Raw genomic sequence first — 14,436 nt, forward strand, 5'->3', positions numbered from 1 at the left:
TGGCCGAAGCCAACTGAAGCCACGCCTGAAGCGCATATTGCTTTCAGTTCCAGAATATTGATTGGAAGTAGAGACTCCACCTGAGTCCAAACACCCTGAGCCTTCAGGGAATTCCAGACTGCACCCCAGCCCAGAAGGCTGGCGTCCGTTGTCACTATTACCCACGAGGGTCTGCGGAAACAAGTCCCCTAGGACAGATGATCCAGCGACAACCACCAAAGAAGAGATTCTCTGGTTTCTTGATCTAGATTTATCAAAGGAGATAAATCCGCATAATCCCCATTCCACTGTCCGAGCATGCACAGCTACAGTGGTCTGAGATGAAAGCGAGCAAACGGAATGATGTCCATTGCCGCTACTATTAATCCAATTACCTCCATACACTGAGCCACTGATGGCCGAGGAATGGACTGAAATGCTCGGCAAGTATTTAGAATCTTTGATTTCCTGACCTCCGTCAGGAATATTTTCATGTCTACCGAGTCTATCAGAGTTACCAGAAAGGGAACCCTTGTCTGTGGAACTAGTGAACTCTTCTCTATGTTCACCTCCGAACCTTGAGTTCTCAGAAAAGACAGCACTGTGTCCGTGTGAGATTTTGTCAGTTGATAAGTTGACGCCTGGATCAGAATATCGTCCAGATAAGGCGCCACTGCTATACCTCGCGGTCTGAGAACCGCCAGAAGTGACCCTAGAACCTTTGTGAAGATTCTGGGTGCTGTGGCCATCACAAAGTGAAGAGCCACGAACTGATAATGTTTGTCCAGGAAGGCAAACCTTAGAAACTGATGATAATTCTTGTGGATAGGAATATGAAGATAAGCATCCTTCAAATCCACGGTAGTCATATATTGACCCTCCTGGATCATTGGTAAGATTGTTCGTATAGTCTCCATTTTGAACAATGGGAAACTTGTTTAGACACTTGAGGTCTAAAATGGGTCTGAAAGTTCCCTCTTTTTTTGGGAACCACGAAAAGATTTGAATAAAACCCCTGTCCCTGTTCCGGTTTTGGAACGGGACAAATTACTCCCATGGTATAGAGGTATTTTACACAGCGTAAGAACGCCTCTCTTTTTATCTGGTCTACAGATAATCATGAAAGATGAAATCTCCCTCTTGGGAGAAAGTCCTTTAATTCCAGTTGATACCCGTGGGTCACGATTTCCATCGCCCAAGCCTGAGCAAAGAAAGAAAGTCTGCCCCCTACTAGATCCGGTCCCGGATCGGGGCCGCCCCTTCATGCTGTCTTTGTAGCAGCGGGCTTCTTGGATTGTTTGCCTTTATACCAAGTCTGGTTGGGTCTCCTGCTTTGTGGAGGAAGAGGAAGCAGAGGGTCCTCCTTTATAATTCCGAAAGGAGCGAAAATTATTTTGTTTACCCCTCATCTTAACAGACTTATCCTGAGGTAGGGCATGGCCTTTGCCTCCAGTAATGTCAGAAATGATTTCCTTCAATTCAGGCCCGAAAAGGGTCTTACCTTTAAAGGGATGACACATCAGCAGACGAAGATTTAAGCCATAACGCTCTACGCGCTAGAATAGCAAATCCTGCATTTTTCGCCGCTAATTTAGCAATTTGAAAAGCAGCATCAGTAATGAAAGAATTAGCTAGCTTAAGAGCCTTAATTCTATCCAAAATGTCATCTAACTGAGTCTCAACCTTTAGAGACTATTCCAGAACCTCAAACCAAAAAGCTGCTGCAGTAGTTACTGGAACAATGCAGGCCGTAGATTGTAAAAGAAAACCCTGATTAATAAATAATTTCTTTAGAAGACCCTCCAACTTTTTATCCATAGGGTCTTTGAAAGCACAACTGTCCTCGATGGGTATAGTTGTACGCTTAGCCAGGGTAGATATAGCTCCCTCTACCTTAGGGACCGTTTGCCACGAGTCCCGAATGGTGTCTGATATGGGAAACATTTTCTTAAAATTAGGAGGGGGAGAGAACGGCAAACCTGGTCTATCCCATTCATTTTTTATAATTTATTCTTTTAGGAACCGGAAAAACATCAGTGTAAGTAGGCACCTCTAGATATTTGTCCATCTTACACAATTTCTCTGGTGGTATCACAATAGGGTCACAATCATCCAGAGTCGCTAAAACCTCCCGAAGTAACAGACGGAGGTGTTCAAGCTTAAATTTAAAGGACGTAACATCCGAATCTGTGTGAGGTAACACATTCCCTGAGTCTGAAAGCTCTCCCTCAGACAGCAATTCCCTGACCCCCAACTCAGAACACTGTGAGGGTACATCGGAAATAGCTAATAAAGCATCAGAGTATTCAGTATTCACATTAATATCTGACCTATTGTGTTTACCCTGTAACACTGGTAATTTAGATAATACCTTTGTAAGGGTAAGTTGACATAACTGTAGCCATCTCCTGCAGAGTAAAGGAATTAGACGCACTAGAGGTACTTGCCGTCGCTTGTGTGGGCGTTAAAGGTTGTGACACTTGGGGAGAATTGGATGGCATATCCTGATTCTCTTCAGACTGAGAATCATCCTTAGGCACACTTTCTTGACCTAAAATATGGTCTTTACAATGTAAGGCCCTTTCAGTAAAAGAGGTACACAATGTAAGAGGGGGTTCCACAATAGCTTCTACACACATAGAACAATGAGATTCCTCAATGTCAGACGTGTTGAACAGATTAGTAATTACCACAGAAGTCGTTTAAACACTTTATTTATTGCTGTAAATAATTTTTTACAAAACGTGTACTGCGCCTTTAAGAAGTAAAAAGTGAACAAAGTAACTTAGATCAGAAAAAAAGTCAGTTTACACAAAAATAACCCCTGCACCTCGCCACAGCGCCTACCTGCCCCCAGGGTACTTCGAAATGATTAGCCAACACTCCGGACCAGAGAACCACTGTCCAGGAGCAACCAGAGTTACTGCTTGCTGCTTCTCAGTCAGAAGGAAGTGCGCATCTGAGCGTGCCAGCTGCATGGCTCTCAAAGTGAAACCGGTATGTTCCATAACAGCCTATGAGCCTAACATCTCACACATAAAATCAAATAAACATATAAGATTATTATTCCCCCTGTTCAATAATCCACCTAAGGAGGTATTAACCCTTGATTCTGTAAAGATAAAAGGCGCCACACTGTGACCCTGTCTTCTGTGTTAACATTATGCAATAAAAAAATGAAACAATCTTACCAGAATCTACGCTGTGGAACAGGAACACGGCCCTTCAAGTGTGACAGGTTAGTAGCATCGCTCCTGACATGGACTTGAGAGAAGAAGCAGTCTGCGAAACTCATTAACGTCGATTTCTGTAGGAGCTGTTAATATGAGTCGGGATGGTGTCGCAAAGGGAAGCTCCCTCTGCATCTCCGGACTCTAACGTTCACCCAGGCCCTCAAGTTGAGAAGCTTATAGGGCTACTTAAAACTCCTGTCCCATTTGTGAAGAGTAGTACCCTCCATAAGAGACAAAACAAATTCTGACACTTCTCTGCTATCCTCCTGGGACGAAAGGCAAAGAATGACTGGGGGATGAGGGAAGTGGGAGGGGGTATTTAAGCCTTTGGCTGGGGTGTCTTTGCCTCCACCTGGTGGCCAGGTTCTTATTTCCCAAAAGTAATGAATGCAGTTGTGGACTCTTCCAATTAGGAAGAAAATTAGCAAGATGGCACGCCTATTATGTAGGTCCTTGGGAGAACTAATTATTGTAAATAATTTTTGAGTTGCTCCCAAGACATCACTTAAAGTGAAAGTCAATCCTAGCGAAATCCGGATAGTGGCGCCGGATTTCCCGCACGTTATTTGCCAAGAGGTGGAAACGTCTCCCGCAAAACAGTGATCTGCCGTGGGCTACCTCAGCAGCTCAATGCGGCAAATGCTTAAAACAAATAAAGGAGCTTTCTGCATGAAGTATTTTATACTTCATGCATGAAAGTTCACTTTATTTGTTCCAATGGTCAATCCTAGCGTTTCACAAACACTAGGATTGACTTTCACTTTAAAGGACCATTAAACACAGTAAAATAACATAAGCAACAAATGCATAATAAAAAGACAACGAAAAAGCATTTAGTTGGAATTTCAAATGAGTAATAGATCTTTTTTTGACAGATTTCAGCCAGTTAAATTTTTGCTTCCTAATGCATCATGTGACAGCCATCAGCTAAATCACAAAATGGATAAAAACGTATACTGTATATGAATTCTTACACATGCTCAGTAGGAGCTGGTGCCTCGGAAAGTTTGCATATGACCACTAAAGTCAATAAATTTTAACTTTAAAGGGACATAAGGGCTTAAAAAGAAAATGCTCTAATAAGCATTTTATTATTGCGCTACATATATAGCTATGTGTTTAAAGGGACATGAAACCCAAAAATGTTCTTTTAAGATTTAGGTAGAACATACTATTTTAAACAACTTTCCAGTTTACTTCTATTAAATCTGCTTCATTCTCTTTGTATAATTTGTCGAAGGAGCAGCAATGCACTACTGGTTTCTAACTAAACACATGAATGAGCAATGACAATCTGGATATATATGCAACCACCAATCAGCAGCTAGAACCTAGGTTCTTTGCTGCTCCTGAGCTTACCTAGATAAGCCTTTCAGCAAAGGATAACAAGAGAAGAAAGCAAATTAAATAATAGAAGTAAATTGGAAAGTTGTTTAAAATTGCACGCTCTTTCTGAATCATGAAAGAAAAAAAGTTGGGTTTCATGTCCCTTTAACTACTGCAAACAGGTTAAATAAATTCCAGTGCAGAAATACACAACTGGGAGATAAATGACCACATCGGGTGAGCCAATGACAAGAGACATATGTGGTTAGCCACCAATCACCAGTACTGTATTGCAGCTCCTGAATACATCTAGCTTTTTTATCAAAGGAAGGAAGGAAAAAGTAAATATGATAATAAAGTCAAAAGTCTTTTAAAATGTCATGCGCTTTCTGAAATTTAATTTTGACTTTAATGTACCTTTTAAAGGGACATTGCTTTCCCTTATACATTGCTTTCGCTTATACATTATATTTCAGCAGGAAGTCTGCATTCAGAATAAATGTAGCAAAATATGCATTGTTTCTTAGTCCAGAGAAATACCCAATTGTTAACTGCAGCGAGTATGATTATCTTTATCTCCTGCGATGTGGCCAGTTAGCAAAATATATAAATCAGCGCCTTTGTTAATCAAGCAATTGCTGTGCAACATATGACAGATTCTGAAGGTTATAGAATGCTCTTCCAAACTCTCTCGGGTAGTGAAAAAACAACAACAATTGCTAATATCTGTGTATCACCAAAAATACTTCTATTCAAAACTAAAATGCATGTAAAGAGAAAACCCCAGCTGTACCTGGTCACAGAGGTACTGCACAATTGATGCAATGTATTCGCCACACTGTTGGTGAATGACGTTGTCACCCGCAGATTTCAGAATAGTCAGTAGCTCCTGGAAAACCTCAGCGTAACGCTCATCACCTTTCCCTCCATTTATAAGGTGTAATATAGCAACTTTACATGCTCTGTGGGCCACCAGCGAGTCGAGAAGTGCAAGCAGTCGTGCAGTCTGGCCTGTGTACGGCTTCTTTTCTTCTGGACCACTGAAGTCAAATAATAAAATACACCAATGTCATCTCAAAGAAAGCACAAATACCATGCATAAAAACAAACAGTAGCTACCTAGGGAACAGATGCAGTGTCTAAAACAGGATAGTGCTTCCTTAAAGTGATTTTGTGAAACACTAGGATTTACCAATGCAGCAAATAAAGGGGACTTTGTGTCATGAAGTTTTAAATACTGACAATCTCAGAGTTCATAGAAGGAGACGGCAGCTTAAGAATGAATATGGTGAAGCTTTGTCTTAGTATTCTATTACTATGAAGATGGTGACTTGCCCAAGATCAACTACACTTGGAATACACAAGAGAATTAGCACTATATTTTGCAGAGGGATGTCATCACTTATGGATTAAAGTTGTGCGGAAGAGGATCTATTTCCCAGCAGGACAAAAACAAGGCCTCAACCACACTGAACATCTTTTGGAACATTTGAAAAGACGAAACACACATAACCCCAAATGTTTCCTTTGTGATTCAGATAGAGCATACAATTTTAAAACACCTTTCCAAATTACTTTTATTGTCTACTTTGCTTAGTTCTCTTAGTATCAAGTGTTCTCCCCAGAACCTTTTTAAGCTGGTGCACCACCCGGCTGATTTTACTGACCACCCGGATAAAATTGTAGCTGTTCTTTGGGGTTTCATGTTCCCTTTAACCCCTTAAGGACAAGGCCATTTTTCAATTTCTTTCCCTTAAGGACCAGGGTTATTTTTAGATTTCTGCAGTGTTTGTGTTTAGCTGTAATTTTCCTCTTACTCATTTACTGTACCCACACATATTAGATACCGTTTTTCTCGCCATTAAATGGTTAAATGGACTTTCTAAAGATACCATTATTTTCATCATATCTTATAATTTACTATAAAAAAAATATATAAAATATGAGGAAAAAATGGAAACAAAACACACTTTTTCTAACTTTGACCCCAAAAATATGTTACACATCTACAACCACCAAAAAACACCCATGCTAAATAGTTTCTAAATTTTGTCTTGAGTTTAGAAATACCCAATGTTTACATGTTCTTTGCTTTTTTTGCAAGTTATAGGGCAATAAGTACAAGTAGCACTTTGCTATTTCCAAACTACTTTTTTTCAAAATTAGCGCTAGTTATATTGGAACACTGATATCTATCAGGAACCTCTGAATATCCCTTGACATGTGTGTGTGTGTGTGTGTGTGTGTGTGTGTGTGTGTGTGTATATATATATATATATATATATATATATATATATATATATATATATACACACACAACCCAAAGTATTGATCTAGGCCCATTTTGGTATATTTCATGCCACCATTTCACCGCTAAATGCAATGAAAATAAAAAAAATCGTTCACTTTTTCACAAACTTTAGGTTTGTCACTGAAATTATTTACAAAAAAACTTGTGCAATTATGGCATATATGGTTGTAAATGCTTCTCTGGGATCCCCTTTGTTCAGAAATAGCAGACATATATGGCTTTGGCGTGGCTTTTTGGTAATTAGAAGGCCGCTAAATACCACTGCGCACCACATGTGTATTATGCCCAGCAGTGAAGGGGTTAATTAGGAAGCATGTAGGGAGCTTCTAGGGTTAATTTTAGCTTTAGTGTGGTGTAGTAGACAACCCCAAGTATTGATCTAGGCCCATCTTGGTATATTTCATGCCACCATTTTAACGCCAAATGCAATCAAATTAAAAAAATCGTAAAATTTTTCAAAAACATAATTTATGTAAGAATTTACCTGATAAATTAATTTCTTTCATATTGGCAAGAGTCCATGAGCTAGTGACGTATGGGATATACATTCCTACCAGGAGGGGCAAAGTTTCCCAAACCTCAAAATGCCTATAAATACACCCCTCACCACACCCACAATTCAGTTTAACGAATAGCCAAGAAGTGGGGTGATAAGAAAGGAGCGAAAGCATCAACAAGGAATTGGAAAAAATTGTGCTTTATACAAAAAAATCATAACCACCATAAAAAGGGTGGGCCTCATGGACTCTTGCCAATATGAAAGAAATGAATTTATCAGGTAAATTCTTACATAAATTATGTTCTCTTTCATGTAATTGGCAAGAGTCCATGAGCTAATGACATATGGGATAGCAAATACCCAAGATGTGGAACTCCATGCAAGAGTCACTAGAGAGGGAGGGATAAAAATAAAGACAGCCAATTCTGCTGAAAAAATAATCCACAACCCAAATCAAAAGTTTTAATCATATAATGAAAACAACTGAAAATATAAGCAGAAGAATCAAACTGAAACAGCTGCCTGAAGTATTTTTCTACCAAAAACTGCTTCTGAAGAAGAGAAAACATCAAAATGGTAGAATTTAGGAAAAAGTAAGCAAAGAAGACCAAGTTGCTGCTTTGCAAATCTGATCAACAGAAGCTTCATTCTTAAAAACCCAGGAAGTGGAAACTGACCTAGTAGAATGAGCCATAATCCTCTGAGGCGGGGAATTACCCGTCTCCAAATAAGCATGATGAATCAAAAGCTTTAACCAAGATGCCAAAGAAATGGCAGAAGCCTTCTGACCTTTCCTAGAACTGGAAAAGATAACAAATAAACTAGAAGTCTTTCTGAAAACTTTAGTAGCTTCAACATAATATTTCGAAGCTCTTACCACATCTAAAGAATGTAAGGATCTCTCCAGAGAATTCTTAGGATTAGGACACAAAGAAGGGACAACAATTTCTCTACTAATGTTGTTAAAGTTCACAACTTTAGGTAAAAATTTAAACGAAGTCCGCAAAAACCGCCTTATCCTGATGAAAAATCAGAAAAGGAGACTCACAAGAAAGAGCAAATAAAACAGAAACTCTTCTAGCAGAAGAGATGGCAAAAAGGAACAACACTTTTCAAGAAAGTAATTTAATGTCCAGAAAATGCATAGGCTCAAACGGAGGAGCCTGTAAAGCCTTCAAAACCAAATTAAGACTCCAAGGAGGAGAAATTGATTTAATGACAGGCTTGATACGAACCAAAGCCTGTACAAAACAATAAATATCAGGAAGTTTAACAATTTTCTGTGGAACAGGAAGAGCAGAGATTTGTCCTTTCAAAAACCTTGCAGACAAACCCTTATCTAAACCATACTGAAGAAACTGAAAAATTCAAGGAATTCTAAAAGAATGCCAAGAGAATTTATGAGAAGAACACCATGAAATGTAAGTCTTCCAAACTCGATAATAAATCTTTCTAGACACAGATTTATGAGCCTGCAACATAGTTTAATCACTAAGTCAGAGAAACTTCTATGACTAAGAATTCAATCTCCATACCATCAAATTTAATGATTTGAGATCCTGATGGAAAATCAACCCTTGAGATATAAGGTCTGGCCTTAATGGAAATGGCCAAGGTTGGCAACTGAACATCCGAACAAGATCCACATACCAAAACCTGAGCGGCCATGCTGGAGCCACCAGCAGCACAAACAATTGCTCCATGATGATTTTGAAAATCACTCTTGGAAGAAGAACTAGAGGCGGAAAAACATAGGCAGGTTGATAACTCCAAGGAAGAGTCAATGCATCCACTGCTTCCGCCTGAGGATCCCTGGACCTAGATAGGTACCTGGGAAGTTTCTTGTTTAGATGAGATGCCATCAGATTTATTTCTGGAAGCCCGCACATCTGAACAACTTGAAAAAAAGACATCTGGGTGAAGAGACATTTCTCCCGGATGTAAAGCTTGATGACAAAGATAATCCGCTTCCCAATTGTCTATACCTGGGATATGGACCACAGAAATTAGACAGGAGCTGGATTTTGCCCAAGCAAGTATCCAAATACTTCTTTCATAGCCTGAGGACTGAGAGTCCCACCCTAATGATTGACATACGCCACAGTTGTGACATTGTCTGTCGGAAAACCAATAAACGTCTCTCTCTTCAAATAGAAGCCAAAACTGAAGAACTCTGAGAATCGCACAGAGTTCCAAAATACTGATAGATAATCTCGCCTCTTGAGATTTCCAACCCCTTGTGCTGTCAGAGATCCCCAGACAGCTTCCCAACCTAAAAGACTTGCATCTGTTGTGATCACGGTACGATGGTGATCTAACCACCAAGTCAGAGATAGTTGAATATTGGGATTCAAGGATATTAAATGTGACATCGTAGAATAATCCCTGCACCATTAAAGGGACACTGAACCCAAATTTTTTCTTTTGTAATTCAGAAAGATCATGCAATTTTAAGCAACTTTCTAATTTCTTCGTTCTCTTGCTATCATTATTTGAAAAAGAAGGCATCTAAGCTTTTTTTGTTTCAGTACTCTGGACAGCACTTTTTTATTGGTGGATGAATTTATCCACCAATCAGCAAGGACAACCCAGGTTGTTCACCAAAAATGGGCCGGCATCTAAACTTACATTCTTGCATTTCAAATAAAGATACCAAGAGAATGAAGAAAAATTGATAATAGGAGTAAATTAGAAAGTTGCTTAAAATTTCATGCTCAATCTGAATCACGAAAGAAAATTTTTGGGTACAGTGTCCCTTTAATTCAGCATTAAAAACTGAAGAGGTTTCATATGAAAATGAGCAAAGAGAATCGAATCCAATGCTGCAGTCATGAGACCAAAAACTTCCATGCATATAGCTACTGAAGGAAATAATAGAGACTAAAGGTTCCGACAAGCTGAACCCAATAAAAATTGTCTCTTGTCTGTTAGAAACAAAGACATTGACACAATCTATCTGGAAACCTAAAAAAGGTGACCCTTGTCTTGAGGAACTGAGGAATCAAGGAACTTTTGGTAAAATGATCCTCCAACCATGTCCTTGAAGAAACAACAGAAGTTGAAAAGTATGAGATTCTGCAGAACGAAAAGACTGAGCAAATACCACGATATCGTCCAAATAAGGAAACACCGAGAACCATTTGAAAAAGATTCCTAGAGCTGTCGCTAGGCCAGAAAGGAAAAGCAACAAATTGGTAATGCTTGTCTAAAAAAAGAGAATCTGAATAAAAACAGAATATGAAGATATGCATCCTGTAAGTCTATTGAAGGCAAATAATGCCCTTGCTGATCAAAAGGCAGAATAGACCATATAAACACCATTCTGAAAGATGGTACTCTTACATGACAATTCAAAAAGATTTCCTATCTTTGAGACAATGAATAGTTCTGAACAAAACCCCAGACCCCGTTCCTGAAATGGAACTGGTATGAATACCCCAGATAACTCCAGGTCTGAAACACACTTCATGAAAGTCTGAGCCTTTACTGGAATAGCTGGAATATGCTAGAGAGAAAAAGACTTCTCACAGGCGGTCTTACTCTGAATCCTATTCTGTACCCCAATCTAAGAAGTTTGGACCGAACTGAACCAAACAAATTTAGAAAAGTCTTAACCTGCCCCTTACCAGCTAAGCTGGAAAAAGGGCCGCACCTTCATGCGAATTTGGGGGCTGACTTTGATCTTTTAAATGGCTTGAATTCATTCCATTTTGAAGAAAGCTTCCAATTAGAAACATGTTACTTGGGGAAGAATTAGGATTCCGTTCCTTATTAAGAACAAAAACTAATAAAAGCTTAAGATTTACTCTTAGAACTTAATCTTGAAGCAAAAAAACTCCCTTCCCCAGAGTAACAGTTGAAAGTATTGAATCCAATTGTGAACCAAATAATTTATTACCTTGGAAAAAAAGAAATCTGGATTTTAGAAATCAAATTAGCATTCCAAGATTTAAGTCACAAAGTTCTTCTAGCTAAAATAGCAAAAGACATAGATTTAACCTCAATTGTGAAAATATCAAAAAATGACATCACAAATGAAATGATTAGCATGTTGAATCAACTTAACAATGCTAAACAAATCATAATCCGATACTTGTTGCGCTAAAGTATCCAACAAAAAAGTTGAAGCAGTTGCAACATCAGCCAAATAAATTGCAGGCCTAAGAAAAGGACCTGAAAATAAAATAATTTTCCTTAGATAAGATACAAGTTTCCCATCTGAAGGAACTTAAAAATAAATACTATTTTCCATAGGAATAGTATTATGTTTAGCAAGAGTAGAGATAGGCCCCATTAACTTTGGGGATCTTTCCCCAAAACTCCAAAACTAACTGCTGGCAAAGGATACAATTTAAAAACCTTAAAGAAGGAATAAAAGAAGTCCCAGGCCTATTCCATTCCCTAGTATCAGGAACTGGAAAAAAAACCTCTGAAGAAACCACAGGAGGTTAATAAGCAGAATATAAATGTTAGCTAGTCTTAAATCAAAAGGACTAGTCTCCCTAATATCCAATATAATCAACACCTTTTCAACAAAGAACGAATGTACTCTATTTAAAAGTAAAAAAGTAGATTTGTTAGTGTCAATATCTGATGAAGGATATTCTGAATGAGATAAATCATCATCAGAGAAGGATAATTCAGTATGTTGTCGGTCATTTGAAAATTCATCAACTAAATGAGAAGTATAAAAAAAAGACCTTTACATTTTATAAGAAGGCGGGATGGCAGACAAAGCCTTTAGAATAGAATCAGAAAAATATTCTTATAAATTCCTAGGTATATCTTGTACATTAGATGTTAAAAGAATAGCAATAGATAATGCATTAATACTGATGGACTCTGCATGTAAAAGTTTATCATGATAACTTATTACAAACCATAGCTAAAGATAAAAATTCATAACATTAAAATAAATGAACTTAGCTTTCGTAGGACTGATATCAGTCATCAGGAATCCAACAGTGTTTTCTGATACAGGAACAGTTTTTGAGATATCTTGCAAATGTAAGAGAAAAAACAACATATAAAGCAAAATATCAATTTCCTTAAATGACCGTTTCAGGAATGGGAAAAAAATGCAAACAAAATAAGCCTCTGAAAACCAGAATGAAATAAAGACTTAAATAATGTCAGAAATCTGGCGCCAAGTATGACGCCCACAACCGACAAAAAATTTTTGGTGCCAAGAACGTCTGTAACAAACACGAGCGTCATAGATGACACAACTATGAGAAAATTCTCGGCGCCAACCAAGACGCCGGAAATGACGAAAATACGTCAACAAACGTAATTCTCGCGCCAAAAAAGTCTCGCGCCAAGAATGACGCAATAACTTATAGCATTTTGCGCACCCGCGAGCCTAACAGCCCGCAATTTAGAAAGAAAGTCAATTTTGAAAATTCCAGGTAATAATTTTTTTTTTTTAATTATTATAATATGCATTTCCCAAAATGAAATATACTGATAAACCTGAATCATGGCAAATAAAAATAACAAACATTATATTTAGAACTTTACAAATAAAGTGCCAAACCATAGCTGAGAGTGTCTAAATAAAGGAAAACCTACTTACCAAAAGACACTCATCTACATAAAGTAGATAGCCAAACCAGTACTGAAACGAGAATCAGCAGAGGTAATGGTATATAAGAGTATATCGTCGATCTGAAAAGGGAGGTAGGAGATGAATCTCTACGACCGATAACAGAGAACCTATGAAATAGATCCCCGTTAGGATGACCATTGCATTCAATAGGTAATACTCCCTTTACATCCCTCTGTCATTCACTGCACTCTGAGAGGAACCGGGCTTCAGCATGCTGAGAAGCGCATATCAACGTAGAAATCTAGCACAATCTTACTTCACCACTTCCATAGGAGGCAAAGTTTGTAAAAATGAATTGTGGGTGTGGTGGGGGGTGTATTTATAGGCATTTGAGGTTTGGGAAACTTTGCCCCTCCTGGTAGGAATGTATATCCCATACGTCACTAGCTCATGGACTCTTGCATATTACATGAAAGAAATTTTAGGTTTCTCACTGAAATTATTTACAAACAGCTTGTGCAATTATGGCACACATGGTTGTAAATGCTTCTCTGGGATCCCCTTTGTTAAGAAATAGCAGACATATATGGCTTTGGAGTTGCTTTTTGGTAATTACAAGGCCGCTAAATGCCGCTGCGCATCACACGTGTATTATGGCTAGCAGTGAAGGGGTTAATTAGGTAGCTTGCAGGGTTAATTTTAGCTTTAGTGTAGTGTAGAGATCAGCCTCCCACCTGACACATCCCACCCCCTGATCCCTCCCAAACAGCTCTCTTCCCTCCCCCACCCCACAATTGTCCCGCCATCTTAAAGGACCAGTCAACACATTAGATTTGCATAATCATCAAATGCAAGATAACAAGACAATGCAATAGCACTTAGTCTGAACTTCAAATGAGTAGTAGATTTTTTTTAGCAAATTTTAAAGTTATGTATATTTAAACTCCCCTTGTACCATGTGATAGCAATCAGCCAATCACAAATGCATATACGTATAGTCTGTGAATTCTTGCACATGCTCAGTAGGATCTGGTGACTCAAAAATTGTAAATATAAAAGACTGTGCACATTTTTTTAATGGAAGTAATTGGAAAGTTGTTTAAAATTACATGCTGTATCTGAATCATGAAAATTTAATTTAACCTGAGTGTCCCTTTAAGTACTGGCAGAAAGTCTGCCAGTACTAAAAACAAAATGTATGCTTACCTGATAAATTTCTTTCTTTTGCGATGTACCGAGTCCACGGATTCATCCTTACTTGTGGGATATTATCCTTCCTAACAGGAAGTGACCCCCCAGTTATTCGACCGAAGGCCAAGGAAGAAAAAGGAGAAACTATAAGGTGCAGAGGTGACTGAAGTTTTCAATAAAAAATACCATCTGTCTTGAATAGACAGGGCAGGCCGTGGACTTGGTACATCGCAAAAGAAAGAAATTTATCAGGTAAGCATAAATTGTTTTCTTTTGCATGATGTACCGAGTCCACGGATTCATCCTTACTTGTGGAATACCAATACCAAAGCTTTAGGACACGGATGAA

At 38.4% G+C, this 14,436-nt stretch overlaps 1 protein-coding gene across 1 annotated transcript in view; it reads right to left on the bottom strand.

The window, feature by feature from the left end:
- VIRMA (vir like m6A methyltransferase associated) overlaps positions 1-14,436 on the bottom strand; it is a 191,366-nt gene that overhangs the window by 69,455 nt on the left and 107,475 nt on the right. Inside the window, exon 15 of the mRNA XM_053715207.1 lies at positions 5,332-5,578. Within this exon, the coding sequence (XP_053571182.1) occupies positions 5,332-5,578 (247 nt within the window). The remainder of the gene's footprint in view (positions 1-5,331; positions 5,579-14,436) is intronic.

The sequence above is a fragment of the Bombina bombina genome, chromosome 5, assembly GCF_027579735.1.
Source record: "Bombina bombina isolate aBomBom1 chromosome 5, aBomBom1.pri, whole genome shotgun sequence".
Taxonomy (NCBI): Eukaryota; Metazoa; Chordata; class Amphibia; order Anura; family Bombinatoridae; genus Bombina; species Bombina bombina.